The 25,273-nt window shown below is 34.0% G+C and overlaps 1 protein-coding gene and 1 pseudogene across 2 annotated transcripts; one reads left to right on the top strand and one right to left on the bottom strand.

Annotated features, from left to right (window-relative positions):
• The first annotated feature begins 5,909 nt into the window (after positions 1-5,909).
• On the top strand, positions 5,910-13,558 carry LOC147071885 (cytoplasmic 60S subunit biogenesis factor ZNF622). Its single transcript, XM_085947608.1, has 6 exons — positions 5,910-6,494; positions 10,590-10,784; positions 12,099-12,253; positions 12,473-12,619; positions 12,997-13,125; positions 13,216-13,558. Exons 1-6 carry the CDS (start codon positions 6,018-6,020, stop codon positions 13,325-13,327), a joined length of 1,215 nt encoding a protein of 404 aa, XP_085803734.1. The 5' UTR covers positions 5,910-6,017; the 3' UTR covers positions 13,328-13,558.
• A 5,298-nt stretch (positions 13,559-18,856) lies between these two features.
• On the bottom strand, positions 18,857-24,094 carry LOC147071884 (uncharacterized; annotated as a pseudogene). Its single transcript, XR_015070702.1, has 2 exons — positions 24,011-24,094; positions 18,857-20,506 (listed from the first exon to the last, which is right to left on the bottom strand). The product of XR_015070702.1 is annotated as an uncharacterized LOC147071884 (transcript).
• Positions 24,095-25,273: the final 1,179 nt, after the last annotated feature.

Raw genomic sequence — 25,273 nt, 5'->3', positions numbered from 1 at the left:
ATCTACCGGCCCTCATCAAGGACCTGGCAATTCACATCACCACGTAGAATCAAGCGAAACCTTCACCTAGAGATCAAGATTAGAGACGAAGGGGATAATGCTAAACGTATGTGAGCCCCAAAATCACAGAAGGAAGATCCAAAGTCAAAGTCAATTATCCAAAGCAAGCAAGCAATTCCCTTATGACGAAGTAATATTTTTCTATTATTTTAGAAATAGTTAAATATTATTTCATATTATTGTAAAGGACGTAATTATAAGTTAGAATAAGAATGTTTATAGTAGATAGTTATTAAGATAAACGCGTCAGACACTTTTTTCATCGTAAACTCATTAATCTTTATGTGTAGGTCGGTGGATGTAAATTGAAGGGCCAATTCTTATGTTAATAGGTACCTGATAAGAAGTTCTAAATGCTTGCACTTTTTATTTTATTCTCATCATGCTTCAACCCCGTCATATGACATTGTTCGCAATTCTATCTCGAAGGTTGTCACTCAGGCACCCTTCAAAAATTCATTAAAAATAAACCCGATAACATAGACTCAATTTTATAACTACAATACATCCGCCCACTTAAACATGACATAATATATCTAGACACTTGGTCCCTCAGACAAACCAGTAAATTCAAATAAATTCAAAAAGGGATATTTTATAGACTAGATCGATGTACGATTAAAAATCGACATACAAAATCCCTTATCTATATTAGTGCCGAGGGAGGGTTATAAGACGACTTCCTGGCGAGTCCAGTCGGTCAACATTTGCCCTTATAACTAATTAAGTAATAAATCCACGTACCTCTACGTGTTAATACGGTATTAAAATTAAAATAAATTACCGACAGTCTGCGTTCGCCCACCAAACATACATAATACTAATCCATGTCTGTTTACGTGCCGATTAATATTCATTCGTCGCGCCCTTAGAAAGTAAACTCATTCATTTTGATTAATCCGATAGTGTCTCGCGCCTTGAATTAAAAAAATAGATAAATATAAATTTAAATTGAAAGGAGTTTTACCTACCAATAAAACTCTTATTAATCATGTTGACTTTGAAGTCCTTGAGGTAGGGTTTGCTCTTTCTTCTTCGCGTGAGGTTATATTCTACTAATTTATTTTCCTTTTCCTTGTCGTTGGTCATTCCTCCCTTTTTATTTACTGGTCATACCCGCTCGTCCACTTTTTATGTAGGGAGTTTGGGATCCCTTTGTCTTCATTATGATATGGCTCTAGGAACCAGGTAGAAGTTACTTGGACTTCAAAGTCAACATGAATAATAAGAGTTTTATTGGTAGGTAAAGCTCTTTTCATTATTCGAATTTGACTTTGAAGTACTTGAGATATCTGTTTGTTATCACCTGGTGTTGGGTATGCCAAATTCCTGTATGTGACAATGATTCATTGAAGAGATATAGACCATCGTGACTTTCAATGTATATGGTTGAATAGAGAAGATAATGGGTTCTTTTCCCCTTCTGATGGTGGTGTGTCCATCGTTCTCTGGTAGTTGTCGTGAAATGTCGACTCACTACGCCAGTTACCTCTCTTTAAGATATCATCTATTGGGTATATTTACAGTTTAAGGAAGCCACCACTGAGCGGACACTGCCTGGTGGTTCTTGTACCCCTGCTTCCGACAGTACTGACCTTATCCAATTCCCTATAACTGTCCTGGTGGCTGGTTTTGGTGGTCCTCTTAAAGATATAAATAATTCCGAAATATCCCCACCTTCCTCTCTCCTTGGGTTTGACATGCAAACGAATTTCCGTAACCAGAATACTAGGTCAATGTTTTGACATGACGTGGTAGCGCTTAGCTTCCATTCCGATTGACGATGCTTGGCTTCTGTCTTTGCGCCAAACCTCCGCTTGTTGTGTGTGTCCCACGTGATGTCCAGGAACCCTCATTGTTGGCTTGGGTTCAGACATGATCTTTTAATATTTATTAACCACCCTAAAGACTGTAGGAAGGTTATCCTGTATTCCACCTGAACCGAGACTGTTTCTCGGATTGGTTGGCTACTAAGAAGTCATCTAAGTAAGTGAATATTCTCAGCCATTCTTTCGTAGGCGTTCGGCGACCCAATTGGTCAGGGATGCAAGCATAATCGGAGCGGCTGACAGCACGAACGGGAGACACATGAATTATTGTAGGAGCTCCCCTTGGTAGGCTATTCGAATGAATCGACGATGTTGAGAAGCCATGGGTACCTGGAGGTACGCCTGGCTTAGATCTATTATTACTAGCCAGTCTTCTGTTTGTAAGACGGCTGGAACCTCATAATGGTGAATTAGTTTGAATGGCTTTGGCTGTAGGAACGCATTCAAACGCTTTCGGTTGAAAACAGGGCATAGGGTCCCGTCTTGTTTCTTGATCAGAAACAGGGTTGAGAGAAAACTGAGGGTTTGACCTGCTTCTTCTAGAACCCCTGAGTTCTTTAAGTCCTCGATCTTGAGAGTGACCTCTGCTGATTGTTGCGTTTGAAATTCTTTCCGTAAAAGTAAAGAAGGACTTACCAATGGTGATGGCCGCACAAAAGGTATGCGGGCTACGGCTATTATTTTTACCAATGTTGGGGGGTGGGGAAACTTAATAAATTGCGAACTATAAATAATAATTTAACTTTTATTAAATAACCCGCCCCAATCCGACTGAGCTAATTTTAGAAGGGGGTAATTACACTCCTGCTGAAGGAGGGGATTGTTATATAGTTCGCCCAAAATACTATAATTTTGAATATCGGACAAAATATGTAAAAAGTACTAATAATTCGATATTCCCGTTCGATAAATTGGTGCAAAGTACTACAATTTTGCAATATAAGCAGATTTGGAGAACTTGGGGGAAAAAATGCTCGAAAAACGAAGAAAAAATCTCTTGACTTTGGTTTAAAATGAAATTTCTTGAATTTTTCGGTAAGCATTTTTGGTCAGAAGACCTAAATAAAAAGGGGTCTTGGAGTTTCTCAAATTCTCCGTCATATTTTTTCTGAGAAAGAAAAAACCTATACATTTTCAACAGATGACAACGCGTATACTATAATTTTGGAGGCTCTGTGAACTTAGTGTTGCCATCTTTTCAAAGTGGAATTATAGTACAGATCCTCCAAAATTATAGGATTGGGGAAAAAATAGAGTACGCGTTGTCATCTATTGAAAATGTATCGGTTTTTATTTCTCAGAAAAAAAAATAACAAAATTTGAGAAATTTTAATGCCCTTTTTATTAAATTTAAGTACCTATCTACCTCTTCTGACCAAAAATGCTTAGCGGCTAATTCAAAAATTCCATTTTAAATCAAAGTCATGGACCTTTTTAACCTCTCTTAAACGACTTTTTTTCTCGGCTCACCAAATTTTCTGAAATTATAGCCTAGGTACTTTTCACCAATTTATATTTTACGGAAATTACGTATTTTTGGCGAATTTTTTAATGTCGAACTTAAATCTTTAAGATGAGAATACATTTTTTCCGGTATTCAAAATTATAGTGTTTTGGGCGTAATACACCTTTTTTATATCGTACATAGTTAGAGCCGAGCCACACCGGGCGACTCTGGTCTCGAGACCAGTCGCGACCAGAGAGGCAGCCAATAAATAATAATAATAATGAATGTACGTACTGACATATCTGGGGGGTGTCGGGTAGCTCAGGTGGTAGTTTTATCACCCCTTGATAGTACAAAAAAAATAAAAATTGATATATATTGTTTGTTTTCTTTATTATTTTCTTTAGTACACTGTTGCTTATCAACGTATTTTATTGTTTGTTACATTTTGGCACTTCCTACGTATAATATTGTAACTATTAAAATTGAAATCAATAAATAAAAAAATACATTATTTTTTATTATAATGTTGTACTGCACTGATAAATTTGAACTACTTCTTAGTGACGTCATCCACAATTGTTTGGGATCAAATACAGAACGTTACACAACCTTGGTAACAAAGACAGAACTGTATACCATGTGCGTATCAAATGTAGCACTCTTCACTTTTAAAACATGTATATTTAATTATTTACAACAATCAGAATTCTGACATACATAAATTCCGTTGTGTATTTCTAATTTATTGCATATTATTATATCTCCAATTACTTGAAATTTTTTTTCGACGTGAAGTATGGTAACGTATTTAGCGACACTTGTTACTGCTTATTACGATACTTTACTTCGGACGAGAGGCAACACGACCACCACAATAAAATTATCTCGCGGGAAGTGTGCAAAATGGCTACGTTTTATTTATCTTTATTCTATTTTATATTATTTATCTTCCCGGAGACAACATAGATACGTGGTGTCTCTCCGAACGGGAATTTCTAACTGATTTATTTAAATAAAGGGGCCGTCTCTTCACATGCAGCGGCCATTGCAAAGTTGTGATTGGTCGATTACCCGAAATGGCGGCCACAGAGTACATGTGTCTGCAAAATGCTCAGCCGTCTGTCCACTTTATCCGGCGATCAGACAATTTCCAAGACTGTATTTTTTTTTGTTTTTCCTTCGTATAAGTGGGTGTACTTGATTCCAAAAAAAATCCGGAAAATGTTCATTTAAATTTTTTTGAAAATTTCCTACCCCACTGTCAGATGGACATTCCGAAAAAATGAACCTCCTCGGAATCAGCTCGTTGAGGTGTCAAAAGATAGATTACCTTAATCCAGAAGGAATTGCGTTTACAGATTTTAAGAAAATTACGATCTCGCAGAATTACGATCGATTTAAAAATCGTTTCTCGCTGTTTTTTTGTACACCGACTTATACGGTACATTCCTAGTCTAATCTTACATATTATTAAATCGCATATTAGTAAATTACAATTTCACTATTCCTAATACTTAATATCTAATTACTTGCTTCCGCTCATCCCTTACACCAGCAGAATCCCGCAAAATAACCAAGTGGTACGGTCATATGTATTCCACTCCGCTAATTGACTTAGAAGGTCAAGAGCCGCTTTTTAGGCCTACAAAGTCTTATTTCCGACTTTACATTTAAGATGGGAAGTCCATGGGCATGTCAATACCTACGCAAGTATGGAAAAAATACGTTCTCTCCGCGCGTGGCAACCGGGAGGCAGCCAATAATCCGTTCGCTCACTTTTAAGATGGACGTCGAAAACGTTGCACTCGTGCTGTATACTGTATTTGCGGCATAAAAGATTCTTGGAAAAGAAGAAGAAAAAAAGGATCTAGAGTCATCCTTTCGTCGCAGCTCGCTTTCTGTCTGGAGTGTTTATCACGTTGTATGATGATTTAAGAAAATACCCTGGCAAATTTTTCAACTACGTTAGAATGTCGATATCATCATTTGATTAATTATTGACTCTGTGCAAGAATGACCTAACCAAACAAGATACTATCCTACGGAAGTCTATACGTCCCGTTTGTATCTCTATAATGAACATATCCGTATCGAACGCCATGGCTGATAATGAATGTACACGCAAGTTATGCAAAAAATACGTCCTCTCCGCGGCGCGGCGTAGCTGCTCGCGACTAATCGCCAAGTGTGGCAGCACTCAATATATAACTATATGTTTTCATACATCGCTACCGGTCGCCCGACCAGAGAGACTGCGAGACCAGACCGAGCGCAAGAACGTGATTTTACTGATCGCCCGACTACTGGGCGACCAGGTGTGGCATGTTCCATATAACTGCATGCATCGGTCTGGTCTCGGCGACTGGTCTGGCGACCAGAGTCGCCCGGTGTGGCTCGGCACTTAGTACGCGGATCAAAGAGATTGAAGAGGGGAGTCCAATCATTTTGACGCGGATCAAAATTATAGTACAAATACTAAAATTATAGTACGGTTGGCACCACTGACTGCGTGCCATAATTTGGTGACAAAAGATAGCAACACTGAATGTCATAAAATTTGACAGTTGTTTAGTCATAAAAACCAAAACCAAGTATCTGCGTCGCAAGCGCGTGTTTAACTATCATTAGTTGTGAAATTATAAAATATATTGTAATTTTACATTAAAATTGATCGAAAAATGGCTCACCAATACACGTGTATTACTTGCAGAGTTGGGTTCCGTGATCCTGACATCCAGAGAGAACATTACAAAACTGATTGGCATCGCTATAACCTTAAAAGAAAAGTTGCAGATTTCGAGCCAGTCACCGCCGAGGAATTCCAGAAGAGGGTTTTACTTCAGCGCCAGGCCGATGCAGAACAGTCTCAAGTCAAGGTTGAACATTGCAAGCCATGCAACAAAAGTTTCAATACGAAAAACACATATGAAAATCACTTGAATAGCAAGAAACATAAACAAGCAGAGGATAGATACAATGCTTTGGAATTGGAACGTTTGGAGAAGGCAGGAAAAGATCAAGAAAAAAGTCTTATAGTCGAAGAAAAACCAAACGTTGACAGGTCTAGCAGCTCTGATGGTTCTGAATTTGTTATTGTCGACTCTAAAATGGTGAAGGCATCTGATGATATGGAGACTGATTCCGAAATCGAAGAGGTTTGTTTACTATTTAGTAGTAGGTAGGTATTACATACTTAAAAAAATTATGGCCATAGATTTATTTAGTAGGCCGCAATATGATTGTGTATCTAGAACTTTTTTAGTATGGTTCAGTTCTGTAGGAAAATTAAGATTTTCTCTGCATTGCTTGTAAATAAAAAAAAAATCAAGACCTATTATTGATGTCTTGTTTTGGTTACGTATTTGTGATTGTTCCTCTCAATAGTGATCGTTCATATAATATTATAAAGAATCTTCATTTTTTATTTAGCACTTTTTCATCTCAGAATTATACTACACATGAACCCGCAATGTGAATTGACTTGCAATTAAGTTAATCATTGGCTCAGTAACTTTTTTCAGTTTCATGCTTAGATGTTTTTTTTAACATCTTTGGTGTGCTATTATGTGATTCAATCAAAGAATTTGGGGCTCTATGTTACGACCGTACTCCCTGGATAAACGTCAGATTTCTATATTCAATACTTGAAAGCATCTAAGCGTCACTTTTTGAGCATAGACAATCGTCGGAAAAATTGCTATTATATGGCTTAGGCGCTATTATAAGCGTAGACAATAAGAACAAATTTAAAAATCTTTTACAACGAATAAAATTCAAACATTTTCAATTACCTAATAAAATTCGCCGTTTTCAAAAATCAGTATAGTATATTAGAGTTCGCCAATGCATTTCATAAAATTTTAATAATTATAAAGTAATCTTTGACACAAAGACACTCGTGCTTAAACCTTAGTCTAAAAACGCTCTGAAAAGGTAGGTAAAGCCTCAATTACATTGAGCTTCTTTACGAGCTGTTTATTGGCGAATTTACAGGCAGATTATAAATTCGCCAACAAACAGCTCGTAAAGAAGCTCAATGTAATTGAGGCTTAAGTATGCGAAAATAAGGAACATTTTTCAAAATAACGTTATAGATAACAATATTTTTTGTATAAAAATTTTCCGTGTTACATAACTAAACGATATTGTTATTATTTCAGATAATTTCGACTCAAATTTAATCAATAAAATAAGAAATACGAGTGAAAATGGCTTGAATTGTTCTTATTTACACTTTGATTAGTGATTGTTTTTATAAGATAATAATATTTATCCATAGTCAGTATTCCGTATTTAATTTATATTCATTTAATTAAATGTATAATAAATAAAACAGGCTCCAGTTTATGATATTTAATATTTCGCTTCCACAAACAAATGGCCCGGTCAAATAGCCTCGATAAAACGTCTCACACTGATTGAAATTAAACGTCACTGGTTTTCATTAAAATGCCACTTTTCCTACTTAAAACTTACCTTTCGGCATAATATACATATCATAAATATGCATGAAGCGTGTTATCTTTCATATTAAATATTATACCAAACTAACCTCGTATTTTTTTTAATCTTAATTTTCTCGGTAATGCGTTAATACGGAATACTGATTATGGATATAAATATTACAATCTTATAAGAACAATCACTAATCAAAGAGTAAATAAAAGCCATTGAAGAAATTATAACAATGTCGTTTAGTTAACACGGCTCAATTTTATATATCATATATTGTTCTCTATAACGTTATTTTGAAAAATGTTCCTTATTTTCGCATACCTACTTATCTATTTAGAGCGTTTTTATGTGAAGGTTAAGGCTCGCACAAACCAACGCGAATATTCACCAAGTACCCCGTCAAAATATCCCAAAAAAAGCACCCGCCATCGGTACGGAAGGTCCGGTCAAAAGAGTCTCAAAAAAAGCCTATGCCGCTGTAATGCTCTCTACTTACCTGTTGTTAATGAACAAACGTGACATTTATTCACGCAGGGGATCAAAAGATACAATGAAAGCCATCAATTTGTCATATATTTGGCTATTTTTTGAGACTCTTTTGACCGGACCTTCCATATCGATGCGGGTGGTAAATGCGAATGGATGGCAGTGTCGGAACAAATAATTGTATCAATGATAATATAAAATTATTGATATATTATTTGAATGCTCGATACCGAAACGTCAAACAATCGCAGCGCTCCATATTGAACTTTGTAAGATAATAACTTAATTCCCTTCCGAAATCTGAACGTCGCGTGCTCTTTCCCGTAAGCTAATACGAGCTTGATTGGCGAATAATTCGCTTTGGTGTGTGCACGAATGTTTTAGGTTACTTTATAATTATTTAAATTTTATGAAATGCATTGGCGAACTCTATTATGCTATACTGATTTTTGAAAACGGCGAATTTTGTTAATTTAAAATGTTTGAATTTTATACTTACATTGTAAATTATTTTTATATTTTTACTTATTGTCTACGCTTATAATAGCGTTTTCGCCATATAATAGCGATTTTTTCGATGATTGTCTATGCTCAAAAAATCTCGCTTAGATGCTTTCAAGTATTGAGTATAAAAATCTGACGTTTATCCAGGGAGTACGGTCGTAACATAGAGCCGAATTTGGATAAAACCTTTGAAAATGAGGCTAAAAAAGGACCTCCGGGATACAAACCCTGGACATGAAAAATGATACTCATTGGCACTGGCGGCTCCTTGCTTAGGTCATTCGGTCATTGACCTGCCAAAATAAATACCTTACAATCAACATAATAATATTAATAATATGTGCAATGTCATATATAATAATATTAATAATAATCGGTGGATTTGAAATTATAGGGCGCGCGATATTGTGTCGACCCTGTCTATTGGGCTTTTTTTTGTTTGGGCGATAATTCCCCGAACAAAATATTTTGTTCGCCGGCAGTCTGAAAATTGACCCAAATTGAATATTTTTATAAAATTTTCTCTCTCGTTTCTCATACATAAGACAGAGATCGATATAACACAAAATACGACATCGAAGCTTGTAACGGTGCGTGAATTACTGTAATATCGGCAATGACCGAGTGTGAGACAAAAGATTTTTTCACCTAATTAAATGAAACAGAATGATAACACTGACTAGAATTCACTAGATAATTGGTCTCAAGACGCAACTGTGTATGCGGTTCGGATTCGTTGACAGGTTTTGACGAATGCCTTTGGTTATTTTAATCATATGTAATGAGTTTTTGGTGCAGTTATTGCATATACACACAACGTTTGGTTTTTAGTGATTTATAACATTTTTGTGAAGCAGTTAGTACGCACGCAGTAGCAATTGAAGTCTGTGATACAATTATAATGGAAATGGAAGCACGATTCGCATCCAACGATCATCTCATTATATCCGATTTGTTCAATAAAGAAAATTACACTGATTTTAAAAATAATTTTCCCACACGTCAAGTAAATTTGGTAAAACTGTTAGAAGAAATAAACATAATCAAGTTAAAAAATGAATTATTGGTGTTTTATCAACGAGATGATTTGCATGGCGCTAATAGTGCAGTTTCTCTTCTACATTTTTTACTCAGCAATAATTTCAACGAAACATTTTCCGAGTCGATCAAAGTTCTCCAATTTATTTGCGTCATACCAATGACAACAGTTGAAAGTGAAAAATGTTTTTCCACTCTCAAAAGAATAAAAACCTTTGTACGCAATACGATGGGCCAAGATAGACTGACCGCTCTTGCAATGCTCAGTATTGAAAAAAAATATGTGGGAAAAATAGACAATTTTTATAATCGTGTGATTGATGATTTTTCAAAAAGCAAAGAAAGAAAAGTGGACCTAATTTACAAAAAATTATAACGCGTTGTGTGCAATTTCGGTTAACGATGGGTTGGCGTTATGAAAAACGGACATTTTTTGAAGGGTAAGTAGGTACCTACCTATAACAATTTCTAGCACTTATTCTATAATGTATAAAAAGTCAATTTGCAATACGTCTTTTCAGTATACAAAGAAAAGGCAAATTAAAATAATATATTCAAAATTGACCTGCTAGTTTTTTCCGGATTAAGCCGCCAATGCTCATTGGTATTGAAACAAAAATGAGACTCATTGCTTCAGGCATTTTTATAGGGTAACCACAGTTAGTAGGCCCCGTCACCTTTGACTTCAACGTAAAAAAGATGTGACATCTGTTAGTAATGATCATGTATAATTTTTATTTTATTTTATAACTAGTATTTAATTCCAGGTTGATTCTGATGAATGGGAAGATGATGAGGAAGATAGTTCCTTAATCAAACCGAGAGATTGCCTCTTCTGCGACCACCACAGCAAGAGTATGATCAAAAACTTGTCACATATGACGGAAGCTCATTCCTTCTTTATTCCTGACCCAGAGTTCTGCATTGATATACAAGGACTTCTTTTATATTTGGGAGCAAAGGTACAATGGAATGTCATTTTGTCGTCATTATAAAACATTAATAGAACCCATAACACAATTGAAATTATAATAAATATAATATAACTATCCGTAAAGGCTTAGTTCACTTGGTCCATATCTAAGTATCATATCATCCAGTGTTACACAACAACGAAATATTATCACGGAGTATCAGTATCAAAACGATGATTGAGTTGGAAGGTTGCATCGGAGGTGTTAGATTCCATCTACGGCTCACGGTGCCCTTTGTCGATGCTGTCAGTTTGATGTTTACTTTTATAATGATAGTCAAGTCATTTAACTGACAATAATAATATGAAACAACACTACTTAGTATGTTATTGAATAAAATCTGCGATAGTTTGCGGTGTTGACCAAGTTGACCAATATATATTTTTGGTTTACTTATAACAATTGTTAACTTTGAACCAATCAAAACAAACTTTCGAATGATCGAATCGAATTGGTATCTGAATAGTTCTTAAAGTTGACAATAATGGATCATGTTAAATTTCTGCTTTATAAATATATACCTACATTAAGTCTATTTGAAAACAGTTAATAAATGTAACACCCGGTTCTTCGGTTCTTTATTGAGATTTACAATAGGAATGAGCGTGCAACGGGGCAATAATACTCTCCATTGATACTGACAACAGAGTGACATTTATCATCCCTTTCATGTAACGACAAATGGCTTTAATGAATATTTATCAATTTTCTATTATGTATATGTACCTACCTTGTTTGTATGTATTTATTAGCGAATGAATCTCCTATATATTTTATCAGCGGTGTAAAAATAATTACGATTTTCAAAGAAAAATTACAAATCATAATATTTACAAATCTTTTCTAAAGATTCAGGTTTTACTTTAAAATGATTCATGAAAATTTGTATATTTGTGGTTATACTTGATAAACCTCACTATGTGAGCGAAACGTGTGTTGTAAAGCAATCTTTATATGTGGTGGTGAATACCAATAAACTCGTTTTATATTTAAAAACCTTAACACTATATTTTTCAAGTTGAAATATTGTTCACTGTTCTGGAGAATAAATAATCAATAATGTAGAGGTTGGCAACACAACATCCTCTACTTCAAAATTGTATGTTGTCAACATGGTTCCATTTAAATAAACGTGCCACATATCAAACTATAAAAGTATATTAAGTTATTATCAGTATATTACACAAATGTTTTCAGTTATAAGGGTTTTGAAACAACATGAAGGGGTTGAAAACATTTATATTTTACTTAACCAAGATTGTTTGATACATACTCTTATAATTATTTGCGTTGAATTTGTAGATATCCAGAGGTTTTATGTGTATATGGTGCAATGACACAGGTAGAGCATTCAGATCTCAGGAAGCTGCTCAAGGCCACATGAGAGATAAAGGACATTGTAAAGCAATACACGAGGGACCTGCGTTAGCTGAATATACCGAATTTTATGACTATAGGTAAGTACCTACTTAGTTAAGACTGCTAACACTTCCGCTTTCAATTTTTTCGTCTTCTCTGGTGCTACATCCTGAGGTGAACCTAAGTTGCCTCAAGCAGACTCCTCCACTCTGCTCGGTCATTCGGTCTTCTTCAAAATCAATGAAGTTTTTTTTACTGTTTACTCCTTTTCACATTCTTCATTATCAGCAAATTATTAATACCCATTTTTATTGCAGTGCATCGTATCCTGACCATGTAGAAGGTGATGAAAATATGGAAGTGGACAAAGATGAACCAGTGTTGCCTCCGTCTTTAATAGATGATGAAGAATTCCAGCTTGTTTTACCTTCAGGAGCCACCATAGGACACAGATCTCTTTTGAGGTATTTCTTCTATGGAAATTATTATACTTGTATTTGACCTATGTATTCATATTTATATGCAGTGAGTTCTCGACTTACGACCATTCGCACTTACGATGAACAAAAAAAATGATGCAATCGATTTGTCATCTATAATTTTTTAAACAATGTGTAGTTAGTCACCCTTTGTAGCTGCTTTATGTTGGTTTACTTGCGTTTTAAATTTGGAGATAGATCTTCGAAGCACTCACCTGTTGTAATGAAATTCGACTTACGACCTAGGTGACAGAACGGAACCCCGTCGTAAGTCGAGAACTCACTGTACTATTATTAGAAATTTTGAATATAATTCAATGATACTTGTTTTTTATTTTTTTTGTTTCTAATTTAAATTGCAGATACTACAAACAGAATCTGACCAGTCATACTGGAACTGTTGTTCGTAAAACCGATGATAAACTTCGACGTGTTCTTCGTCAATACAGAATGCTCGGATGGGCGCCAATCCAAACTGAGGCCTCCGTCAGGTTAGATAAAATCTCATTGAGTTAAATGTCTTGCTAATGGTACTTTCACAATCACACTAATCGAGTTTTAATAATAATTCTTATTTGCAGGAGAGCTCGTGATATCCAGTATATGAGACGAGTTCAACAGAAATGGCAGGCTCAACTTGGATGGAAGGCGAATAAACTTCAAACTCATTTCAGAATTCAAAGCAATTATTAGAACCAATTTTATCTTTTTAAGCTGTACAGATTGTCCTCATTTCTTATTATGTATGTATTATCATAAATGAAACAGTGTTAACATGGGAAAAAAATCCTGAAACTAATGGCAATTTGTACCATCTAATTTGTGGGTATGTAATACGTCATATTATTATCTTGGAGTAAATATTATGTACTTTATACAGTCTGTACATAAATACATTTCATACTAAATAAATTGAATTTTTTATTTGTTGTTTTATTGATTATTTATCTTAGTTTTCCTTTTTTCATACTGTACATCTTCAAATAAATGTTAAAGCATATAAACAAAAAATGGAAATGGGCGGTACTCAAAGACATTGATTGCATGGTGCCTACAGATGGAGCACGTTTTGTAGGCAATTGCCTACAGATGAAGTGGGCCGTACTCGGACATAAAAACGCCCATTAAGTATTTTTTTCATCAATACTTTAGCTTGCAACCAATTTATGATGAGCGTATTTTCATTATGAAAAGTTCCCGCAATAACATTTTTATAAGGATTGAGGGTAAGAAAGAATAATGCAAATGGCAGTATTTTATTTTTAATAGCAATACAAAAAACACAATACTTTGAAAAATTAAACTCAAATCGGTTAATAACAATACGTCCATATTTACAAATATGTAAATCTTGGAATAAAAAAATATCTTGTGTTTATATATTGTTCATAATAAGTATATAAAATTACATATTATTGTTTAAATAAAACTGTTAAATACAAAACACATGTTGAAAAATAATTACACAGTTAATTATAAACAAAAAAAAGTTAATTATATTAACTATTCACTCATGTAGGTATGTGTATTTTGAAAATACTTTATGAAAGAATAATATAACATGGGTTTGTTTTCGGCATATTGTTTATACTTACTGTTAATATCAAACTATTACACACAAAATACAGGTATATGTAGTTAATTACAATAGGTATTTATCTCTTTCGCATAATATCAGAGAAAAGCCCTGCATAATATATTATATGAATATCATACAAAAAAAAACAATTATATAACATAACAAAATTGCCACATATTACTCCATTACATGCTTCATATAAATACAATTTTTTATTTGGTATGTATTCTTAAAAATATATTTAACTCTGAAATGAATTATAAATTTATCTAAATAATGAATGTCATTAACTAGCAATAATATTTTTTACTTTGAAAAACAAATCTTATATTTTGGGTTCAAAATAATATTACGAGTACGGCCCTGGGATTGGAGAGTAAACATTTTGACATTTGTTATTGTAACAGATGTTTTAGGAAAAACTATCAATGTATAATTAATAATATGCATATATTGTTCCGAAATGCAGTTACTCCTTTGTATTCTTACATTAATAAACAGTTTTTTAGCCGAATAACATCTGAAACAAAGATATTGAGGAGGAGTCCAATCTTTGTAAAATACAATACTCAACATACAATATCCGCCATGTTTTTTTACAACACAAAAGCAAATGATAGTGAAAAAGCAGTTTACAGTAATACCAACAGACTTTTTTCTGTTTCGTATTGCCTATTAAGAATTAGATCGAAAAATAGTAGTAAAATATTATTTTCAGATTAACCACGTAGAAGCCCTCTGAGCCTCATCTTATCACATTGTATTGGATCACTTACAGCATGCGAGAGAGAAAGAAGATATGAATCCACTCGCTTTAAACTGAGGCGTAGACTTCTTACCATCGCCCTATGTGTCTTTGCACAGGAGTGCCCAAAATAAGACTAAGAGCGCAATGCATGTGTTCTAAAATAAATTATATAATTATGTCTTTCTCAACAAACTTATGTCGTCGAAATTGGCCCCTTAACGTTAGGCGCATATCTTAATAACTTATGCGCCTAAGTATGGTTCTGCATCACACTCTAACCGTATAATTTTCACAACAAATAGGGAATTCAGTATTTCTTTGTGATGAACGACAAGTTAGTCCTGATGTTTAATTCATAATGCCTCAGTGTCCTTATCCAAATATATTAATATGTTTGCTTAAGTTGAAGAATGATATGGGGAGAGTGTGGTAGATGACTGCTAGTTTTGATACTGGAAAGATCACCGCCTACTTGAAGTTGGAAATGAACTACAACAAGTGTTTGTGCATAATATTAAAATTATTTAAATTACTTCACGATGGCCATGCGGCTTAAACGTCGGCCTATAGCGTCGTGTGTCCCAAGTTCGAATCGAATCCTGAGTCTGGTAAGTAGGTACAGTAAAATCAAAACAATAATGCGTCGGTCGATTGTATATGTACCAATACACTGTCATCGGCTGCCAGGCATTTATTATGGCGCCCCATACGGATGCACACAATTGACCGGCCGCATTATTGTTTTGATTTAACTGTACACATATTGTTTTTCAATTTGTGTGTGAGGGATCTAATACAGTGGTTTTCATGTGCGGCCACCAGAGGATTTTGTCACGGCCACCAGCGCTTTACAGAATAATATTTGAAAAATTTATTTATAAAATTATGAAATTGTTGAAAAAAATTTTGGTCGAAGTTATACGTTGACCAAAAATCGAGTCAATTCAATTAATTGGCAACAATTGCTTTATTAATATTGTCGATTTTTCTTACTACTGTATACCTACTGCGATAGATCATTCAGTGTAATGCACTTCATAAAAAACAAATAATACCGTCAAATCATCCAACATTGCCCACTTTTTTAATATACTCAGATTTTTACCAAAAAAAAAATGTTACGCTGGCGTTTTTATTTAAAAATGATCACTAATATCATTATAAGTTTGAAAAACTGTTTAAAATACAAAAAAGCAATTATTTTAGGAAATATTTGAATTTTTTGAAGCGGGCAAAATTATCAGCCATTTCTGTCAACATTGCCCATTGATCTTGTACATTGAATAATAGTCATTAGTGCTCGTCCGTAGTCATTTGGCGGGCGCGGCGCGGCGGCGTCTTGCGAAACTCAAACGTATAACCGTGTGTATTATGCCCCAAAAAACACACTGTCTACAAACATTTTACACACGGTAATACGTTTGAGTTTCGCATGACGCCCCCGCGCGACCACTACGTTCTTGCACTTACTCTTACGTCCTTATGAACTATTATGTAGAACTGGCTAAACTTACCGATCCCATAAAGTTTGAGGCATAATAAACAATACTTTGTAGAATAAATCTTTGGGCAATGTTACCAACCCCTTTATGGATTTTTTCATACAAATATTAGCATTAATCCAGGGTTATCACAGAACATCAAGGTAAGGAATAAAAATATATAGTTAGCTAGGTATGTTTAAAAAAATCCTTTTTAGTGTTTTTTTAATTTATTAAGGTCAATAAATCAGAGTTAAGGTAAATATAAAATACATCCCTACATACATACCAAATAGGTCCCAAATCCCAACAATAAATGGACACATAAAGCATTATTTAAACCAACCATTAATAGGTACTGTTATTTAAAATTGCATAAATACGGTAGAGGGAGAAGTTAAAAATGAGACAAGAGAAAAAAAACAGGTACCTAGTATAAGAGAATGGAAAGAAAGTTTATAAAAAAGAACATGTATAATAAGTAATAACTTAAAAATAAATTGGGACGTCAGTATATAGACATTCAGTAGGGTAATTAAGTATCTTAAAAATGATTTAGATAGAGAATTTGGCACTGTGTACAGTATTGATAGAAAAACACATTAATACAGAAATAAGAATTAAAACCTCTTTAAAAACAGGCAATTATAAGTGAAAATACTGCAACTTTCCCTACTTACAATTTTTGTTCAAATGTTGGTGTCGTTGGCACATACATATTGTGAGTGATTTTGATTTTATGTCTTAAAAAAATAGAGATATTTATTGTTTCCATACTTAAATTGAGAATAGGCGAAGGTGTGTAGCATTTGACTAAAATTTTCATATATTCTCATATTTCAATGCAGTAGGTAAAGTAGTATTTATAATGCTGCTTTTATAAAGTAACAAAATAATCACGAAAATAATGCTTCAGAATATAGAATATATAATTTTTACAGGTTGGTACATACCCATAAAATGCAAATACAAATCTAATGAATTGAATAATTCATAAAATTAAAGCCAAATTCCAGTACACCACGGCGGTTAATTTTAGGCTGTGTCAATACTTTCTCTATGTCAGCGGAATAAATATCAGCCACATCATCCACTGCCGGCCAGTAAAAATGACCTTTTATTTTGTTTCTTAAAAATTTTGTTGCAAAACAGTTATAGTCATGTGCACGTTAAATTTTACCTACGTAATATCTTTTATTTTTATCAGTATTAAATTTTACTAAGACATATTTGCCAACTGCAGGTTCTTCAGACATGTCTAAGCAGGTAGTTTCTTCGGGTTTGTTTTTAAAAATATCCTCTAGATCAGTGCTCCGCAACCGGTGTGCCGCGAGACGATGCTAGGTGTTTTGCGGCGCATTGTGTCAAAAAATGCAAATAATTTTGTATATTGTAGGTACAATACTTACTTAATGGCCAAATTTGCGTGCATGGCTGGTAATATATTTGAGCACCTGAAAAAAAATAATAAAAAAATGCAAGGTCAGAATAAAAATATATTGATATGCTTCACTACCATAGGGATATTAAATAAATTCACTACCACTGAAAACAAGCAATGAATTTTGGGTCCGGCCCAAAAACTTATAACTTTGCTGCAAAAGAAATGTCATCATTACTTTCATACAATAATACGACTGGATTCGAAACCCTTTTGCAACCAATGCCGGAAATTCTATAGAAGCATTATAATTATATTCGTGAAGAATTTTGTTGAATTCAGGAACGACGTGACGCTAAAAATGAATTTCGTCGATGTTGTATTGGGTATTTTCTGGATTTCGGTTAATAAAAAATGTCCTCGGATTTTCGACAAGGCTATCGCAGTTCAGCCCCCATTTTATACGACATATACCTATGTGAGCAACTTTTTTCAACTCAAGTTATAATTTTATTGAAAATGATAAGCAGTCATACTTGACGGGTGATAAGAACTTCGGGTTTCTCTTTCGTCAAAGCTCTAGTCTGGGGGGCCAGGCTCAGGGGGGGGCGTGGCAGATCAACCAGATAAGTGAGATAAACACAAATTACAATTTTTCTCTAATGGTTAAAAAAAAGTCGCCTGTGGCGCTATATTACTACGCTGATACTATATTTTTAAATATCCGATTAGGGAGTGTTTGTATTAATAAATATAAAAAATTGATAAACATACAATGAATACCATTAATTTTACCTCGAACACTATTTGAAAAACACTACCTACTTTAGAGTATCACATTGTCTTTAACCTTAGTGATAAATAGGGGGCCCGCTTCAGCATGTGGGGTCCATATTTTGATGTATAAATTGTTTTATCTGTGGTGTGCCGTGGAATTCTGGGAATACATTTGGTGTGCCATGGGTGAGAAAAGGTTGCGGAGCACTGCTCTAGATCATCATCTGAAGAAAATTGTAATTCACCATAAGACGAATCCATTACAGAATAGTCACTTAAATTATTTTCAGTTGATCATCCGAACTACCGGCAGTCAATTTATTTAGTTTAGTTTTACGTTTGCTTTTCACTTGGTCTTGAACACGCTTAACAATAGTTTATGTTTGTATTTTAGAGCAGCTGCTGACGTCTGTATGACTTTCTTCAACACAACCACGATTTATTGTGGTAATATGCATCATGGTTCCTGTCTTTTCGCAAAGGATGGTTATGGAAACCGCTGCTCTTATTACTTCGTTTGAGATGATAGTAAATTTGCTTTTAATTTGATTTATCTCAGTAGGTAATCTAGATTGTTCATCGAAAAACTGTTCTATTTCGAAACCAGTAGAATTTTGATTTGGTTCGTAGGTGGAATGTTGAATAATATCAGATAGACTAATTGATTTTCCTGGTTCAGTAACGATTTTTTTGTTACGTTTAAACTCCATAGGTTTCGGAGATTTTGTTTCCTTCGGGTATTCCAATAAGGTTTTATCAATCCCATATGTATTTACTTCTTCGTGGTACTCAGGAATCTTCTTCAAAACAGGCTGGGGGATTGAAGGGATAGATTCCAGTTGATTTAAAGCCGCTTTTAATATTATTGCTTTCATTCAACTGAATATTTTCAATCAAACTCTTTAGTAATCTTGGAAAGTGTTTTTTGTTTAGAGACGTCTGTTGCGGATTCTCTATTTTATATTTGAACAAAATTTTCCTCCACCCTTTTTTTAAAGGTCCAAAGAAGGCTACATCCAACGGTTGCGTCAGGTGCGTTGAGTTCGGTGGCAGAAATACGAATTTTATATTTTTTCTCTCACATATTTCTATCACATCGACATTCAGGTGGCTGGATAGATTGTCACAAATTACGACCTTCGGACCTGACAGATTTTCAGCCCAATTAAGTATAATTGTTTTGAAATAGTCTTCAAATACAAGTGAGTCAAACCACCCGGATTTAGTAGAATTATATTATCTGGCATCAGATTGGCCACCATTTAGCCATTCTGTGTACAAATTTTGAGCTTTGTACACAACATAAGTTGGCAAGCATGTACCATTAGCTGTAGCTGAGAACATTATGGATATGGAGCCTTTTGTTGAATTAACGATCCTTTCTGGGTATTTAACACCTCTTCGAAATATACATTTCGTTGCCCCTGGGTCGTCTGATAGATTTGTTTCGTCGAAATTCATTATATTCATTGAAGGTATGTTTTTTAAAACTTCCTTTAAATTATTAAAATGCTCCATTAAATCATCTAATCCTTTTTCAGCCCGAACCTTTTTAATGTTCTGCGTAGATCTGACAGTTAGTTTTGCAGCATGTCTTGTCAAAAAATTTGCAACCCAAGCTTTTCCGGGTGGTTTCCCGTTAAAAATATCTTCACGTGAATTTTTCTTTAAATAGTCAAAAACCAATAACCTAAGGTCCAGTTTTGTTAATGGACTTCCGAAGTCTGCAACAGCTATGAGAACTTTAACAAGCTTTCGCTCCTCTTCTAATCTAGTTTTCTTTCTAACCAGCTCAACTGCCATTTCCAACATTTCTTTTGAATAATTTTTGTACATTAGGGCACCTATTTGGCGTCTGCTATTTCGTTTCTTAATACGAGGTTTGGCTCTTCCAGTATTGTTCATCCTAGAAACAACAAAAATGTTAAAGTACGCAACAAAAAGTAACTAAAATAAATTACATTATAAATATATATAAGTATATATATATATAAGGTGAATCGGGGTAAGTGCACCATATAAAATGCATATATGAAATTTAAAATGGTGCCACATTTCACAGGAGTATCACATTGCTTTCAAATTTTTATAAAAAGGATTTCAACTATTTCTTATTCTAATTATTTTATCACCACAACAATATATGCTATTTTTAATTGATTTTTAAGTATTTTCATTTAAAAAGTACGAACATATGCACTTACCCCACTTTCGGGGTAAGTGCATATTATCATATTATTTTTATTAATTGCTCACATAAAGAAAAGGTTCAATCTCCAATGCAATAAAACGCAATAAATACACAATTTCTCTTTATTAAAATACTAAATATATGTGTAACAAAGCATATTTAAAATAAAACTGGTCAGGATGGGGTAAGTGCACCTAAGTATTGCTAGTGATGGGCAAAAAAACAAATGTAAGTAATATGTTTATTTTTTAATCTTGTTTTTCACAATATTTACTAAATGTAATAACCGACCTAAATATATGTTTAAAATTTAAATAATACAGTTAATATCAGAATAAGCAAAATTAATGTGGAAATAATAACTCACAAATCGCCTCGCCTCTATGGCATTTTTGAAACATAGTAAGTACTTTCAATGAAATATAAGGAGACAATATACATAATGCATTCATTTATGTATGTTGTATACCCATACTTTAATAAATACAAAATGACTTATTGAATATTAAAACCATTAAAAGACATTTTAAATATGAATTCTCCTCGTCTTCCTGTTATGGGATTGGGCAAAATCGATATAATATCTGCGTCACGTACTTCTGATAGTTCTTCTACTAGATACTTCTTTTAGTACTTATTTTATTTTTAGACTCTTCGAGTTTATCATTTAAACGTTTTATGACATCATCATACGTTATAACTTCCGCTCCATGTGAAATTTTTGTCTTTTTTACTTTAGCAGGCTCATTTCTTCGTATAGATCTTAACATGAGTTCTTCAAATGACCGTTTGATTGGCACTATTTCTGAAATATTTTCATCGTTATCCATGAAATCTAAATTAGCTGGCTGAATTATTTTGTCTTCTAAAATTGTAATCTTCTTTAACGGGTCAAGGTAGCTATTTCTTGCAGTAGAAGTAGAAGGCTCGGAATATTGAATACAATCTTCTCTGTGTGGTTCAAATTGTGTTTCAAAAGGTTCTGAGGTGGAAGGTATAGCATAAAATGCTTCCAAATTTTCTATTGATGAAAACGGCTCTTTATTGATTGTTGGACCTACTGATTCTTCATCCCAAGCGTGATTTGATTTATCCAATATTTCTGTGATTGCTTGATTACTCTGATCAATACACAATTCAAAATCAGTAGTGGCTATTTGTTCAGTCGTCTCTGATTTTTGAAGACGAAACTTTTCCCAGCGTGATAAAGTTAGAGGATCAAAATTGTTAGTATTTATAGCGTTTCTATCTAGTGGTTGAATACCACCCTTTTTGAACCCATTTTTTATTATTTGGGGATCAAGCTTATTCCAAATATCTGTAAGTATTTTTGAAAAAATCTTTTTTGGAAGTTTGGAACCTACATGCAGCCGTTGCCACTTTACGAGGTTCTCGTCCCATGCGTCTTTCATCGATTTCATTACACTCAAGTCGAGTGGCTGGAGTATATGGCTGGAATGTGGAGGTAATTTTATTATGGTGACATTCTGTTTTCTGGCCTCCTCAATTATGCCCAAGCTTATGTGTGTCGTATGGCCATCATAAATTAGTAATATTGGGCGGGTTGGCCCTACTGACGGAAGAAAACTCTCCTTGAAATATTTTTCGAAAATTGATGTCTCCATCCAACCGTTTTTGGTAGCCGCATATCGGGTAGTTGAAGACTTTTCAGGATCAGTCCACTCATCCCACACAAACTTTCCTTTAAAGATAATAAGCGGTGGACATTTATCACCACCTGCACTGCAGCCCAACAGAACCGTAGTGTTATCTCTTCCTGGTGAACTAATCGTTCTGGTGGAAGCATATCCAATAAGCCCAACGACTTTAGTTTTGCTGGGATCTTTGGAGAAACTAGTCTCATCCATGTTCCATATTTGATGAGGGCGGTTTTGAAGATCCAGTTTTTCTATCTCGTTTGTCAAAATATCAAAATATTCATTTATTATAAACGGATCTAAAACTCTTTTCCTGGCATATTCGACTGGTTGGGGTTTTTTATTGATAAATTGTTCCGTTTTGAAAATCCCATATACCAATCATGACCCGGAATTCCATTTTTAAAAGGTGTTGTTAAATTGTTATCCGCAATATATTGGGCGACTAACTCAATTACTTCTTTTTTAGAAAGTCCAAATCCATGTTTCTCCATGATGTGTAGATTTTCGGCTAGGCTTTTTTCAACCTCAGCCGGTAGTGCTGTACTTCGCCCCATCGTGGTAGATTTTTTCCCACGCCTCCCAGAAACATAACACATAATTGTCAATCTGGGTATTCCGAATTTTTTCTCTGCCTGGTACCCATTTATGCAACCGTTTTTTACATCTTCCACTGCTTCTAAAAGTTTTTCTTTGGTATAAGTAGACGCTTTAGAAGTCTTTCTAATATAATTCCTCGGCATTTTCTTTCTGAAAAAAAAACACCAACATAAGTATGTAGGTACTCACTCCATTTTATATTTAAAATTTGCAATGTTAAAATATTGTACTTAAATAAATAAAAGTAAGTAAGTACTTACTATAATTTAAAAAGATTTGTTTAGATTTTAAAAATATGTACCTAAGTACTAACTTAAGTAAGTATTTCCCATCACTAGTTAAATTTCCTTCCATACAAAAATATTTGGGGGCAAGTGCAACTAGAGAGAGTTGCACTTACCCCAGTATGTAAAATTATGGAGGGAAGTGCATCTTGTCTTATAAGTCAGAATATCTTTAAGTATTCATTAAACAAATATATACACATCAAACTTTAATTCAAATGAAAGGTACTTACCAAATTGTAGTTTCCCAGCACAAGTTTTAGTAAAGTTATTGATAAATTACGACAACACTCTTGACTCGAACTTTGACATAAACCAACTGAAAAACTTTGAATAGTCATAAAAGTACCTATGTGCGTGGTGCACCTGCCATCTATGGGTCATATTGTGAATTTACCTGATTGAAAAAGATTCTTCATAGATGGCAGCATTCTAATATAATATGTATGGAAGATAGAAGGCGGAGATGCACTTACCCCGTATATGCACTTACCCCGATTCACCTTACTGCAAAAGTGAAAACCCTAAAGGTGGGCAATGTTGACAGACGATACTCTGAGAATGTCGGCAACATTGCCCAGATGATTTGTTCGAGTTTCTGAAGAGATAATTGAATAACACTCTACGATAAATGTTTGTTAAATAGCAACCAATAATATGTAATAAGAATAACTTACGTGAATTATGTGTAAACCCAGTAGCAACAATTAGAACTTTATTATTTTTGGCATCACTCAAATACCCGCCAACTCCGATGGGATACAACTTGCAACAAAAGTATATTAGTCTATGCTTGCAACTGAGTGAATCTACTAACAGGCAGTGTTGCCATCTTTTCAAAGTGGAATTATAGTACAGAACATTTAGATATAATAGAATTATAGAACATTTTTTTTCCAAGTTCTCCAAATCTTCTTATATTGCGAAATTATAGTACTTTGCACCAATTTATCGAACGGAAATATCGAAATTTTAGTACTTTTCACGCATTTTTTCCGATATTCAAAATTATAGTATTTTGGGCGTACTAAACCTGTTTTATATCGTATACGTATATAGTACCCGGACCAAAATTATTGTACAAATTCTATAATTATAGTACGGTTGGCAGTACTGCTAACAGGCCAAACTCTGAGTATTGTCAGAAAAATCATGTTTTTCCGAATTTTTTTATATTTTTCATACTTGTGCCATTTTTTTGTTTATAAGCGATTACAGATAATTTTGTTGGGCAAAGTTATCGCCCATTGGCAAAGTTGGAGGATTTGACGGTATCGAAGCCAGTTGACAGCTGATGTATATTTTGAAGCAGCCGTGCGGCTCGCATTGGAAAAAAAGGAGTATTGAGGAATTTCCATTTGCATTATTTTTAAATAAATAGATATGTACCTACTAAAATGTTCAAATGTCTTTTATTAAATGAACTTGTCTATAAATAAATTGATCCATTTTTTTAGTAAATAAAATTTAGCTTTAATTTTTTCAATCACAACAAAAGTGAAATTTGGTGCAGCCACCAGACGTTTCCATAGAACTGTCAATGTCAATTGTGCGGCCACAAATTTCAACTGAGAACCACTGGTCTAATAGGTTGAGTAAGTGACTGACATCCACATGAAGATGCTATTATGATCATATTAGGATCGGACATGGTCGAAAATTAAAATTATCGAAAGACACCCAATATTATTATAATAATAGGTACCTATTTAAAACATGACTTATTGGAGCAGTAAATGGAATTGCGTTTCAATAAAAAATATGTAGAAAAAATATTTTAGCCAGTAGTCCTACAAAAAATATTTAGTACGTACATACCTAATTAGAATATAAATGATATTTTCAGACATTTTTAAAAATTATATTTTATTGTTATGGGACCATAACGGTATTTTGAACAGCTCTAAAATACATTTAAAAAGTAATCCCGTCATCTCCGT

The sequence above is a fragment of the Rhyacophila brunnea genome, unplaced genomic scaffold (genome assembly GCF_057557595.1).
Source record: "Rhyacophila brunnea isolate RB1 unplaced genomic scaffold, BYU_Rbru_1.0 scaffold_2, whole genome shotgun sequence".
Lineage (NCBI taxonomy): Eukaryota > Metazoa > Arthropoda > Insecta > Trichoptera > Rhyacophilidae > Rhyacophila > Rhyacophila brunnea.
This window is presented reverse-complemented; position numbering and strand designations above follow the sequence as displayed.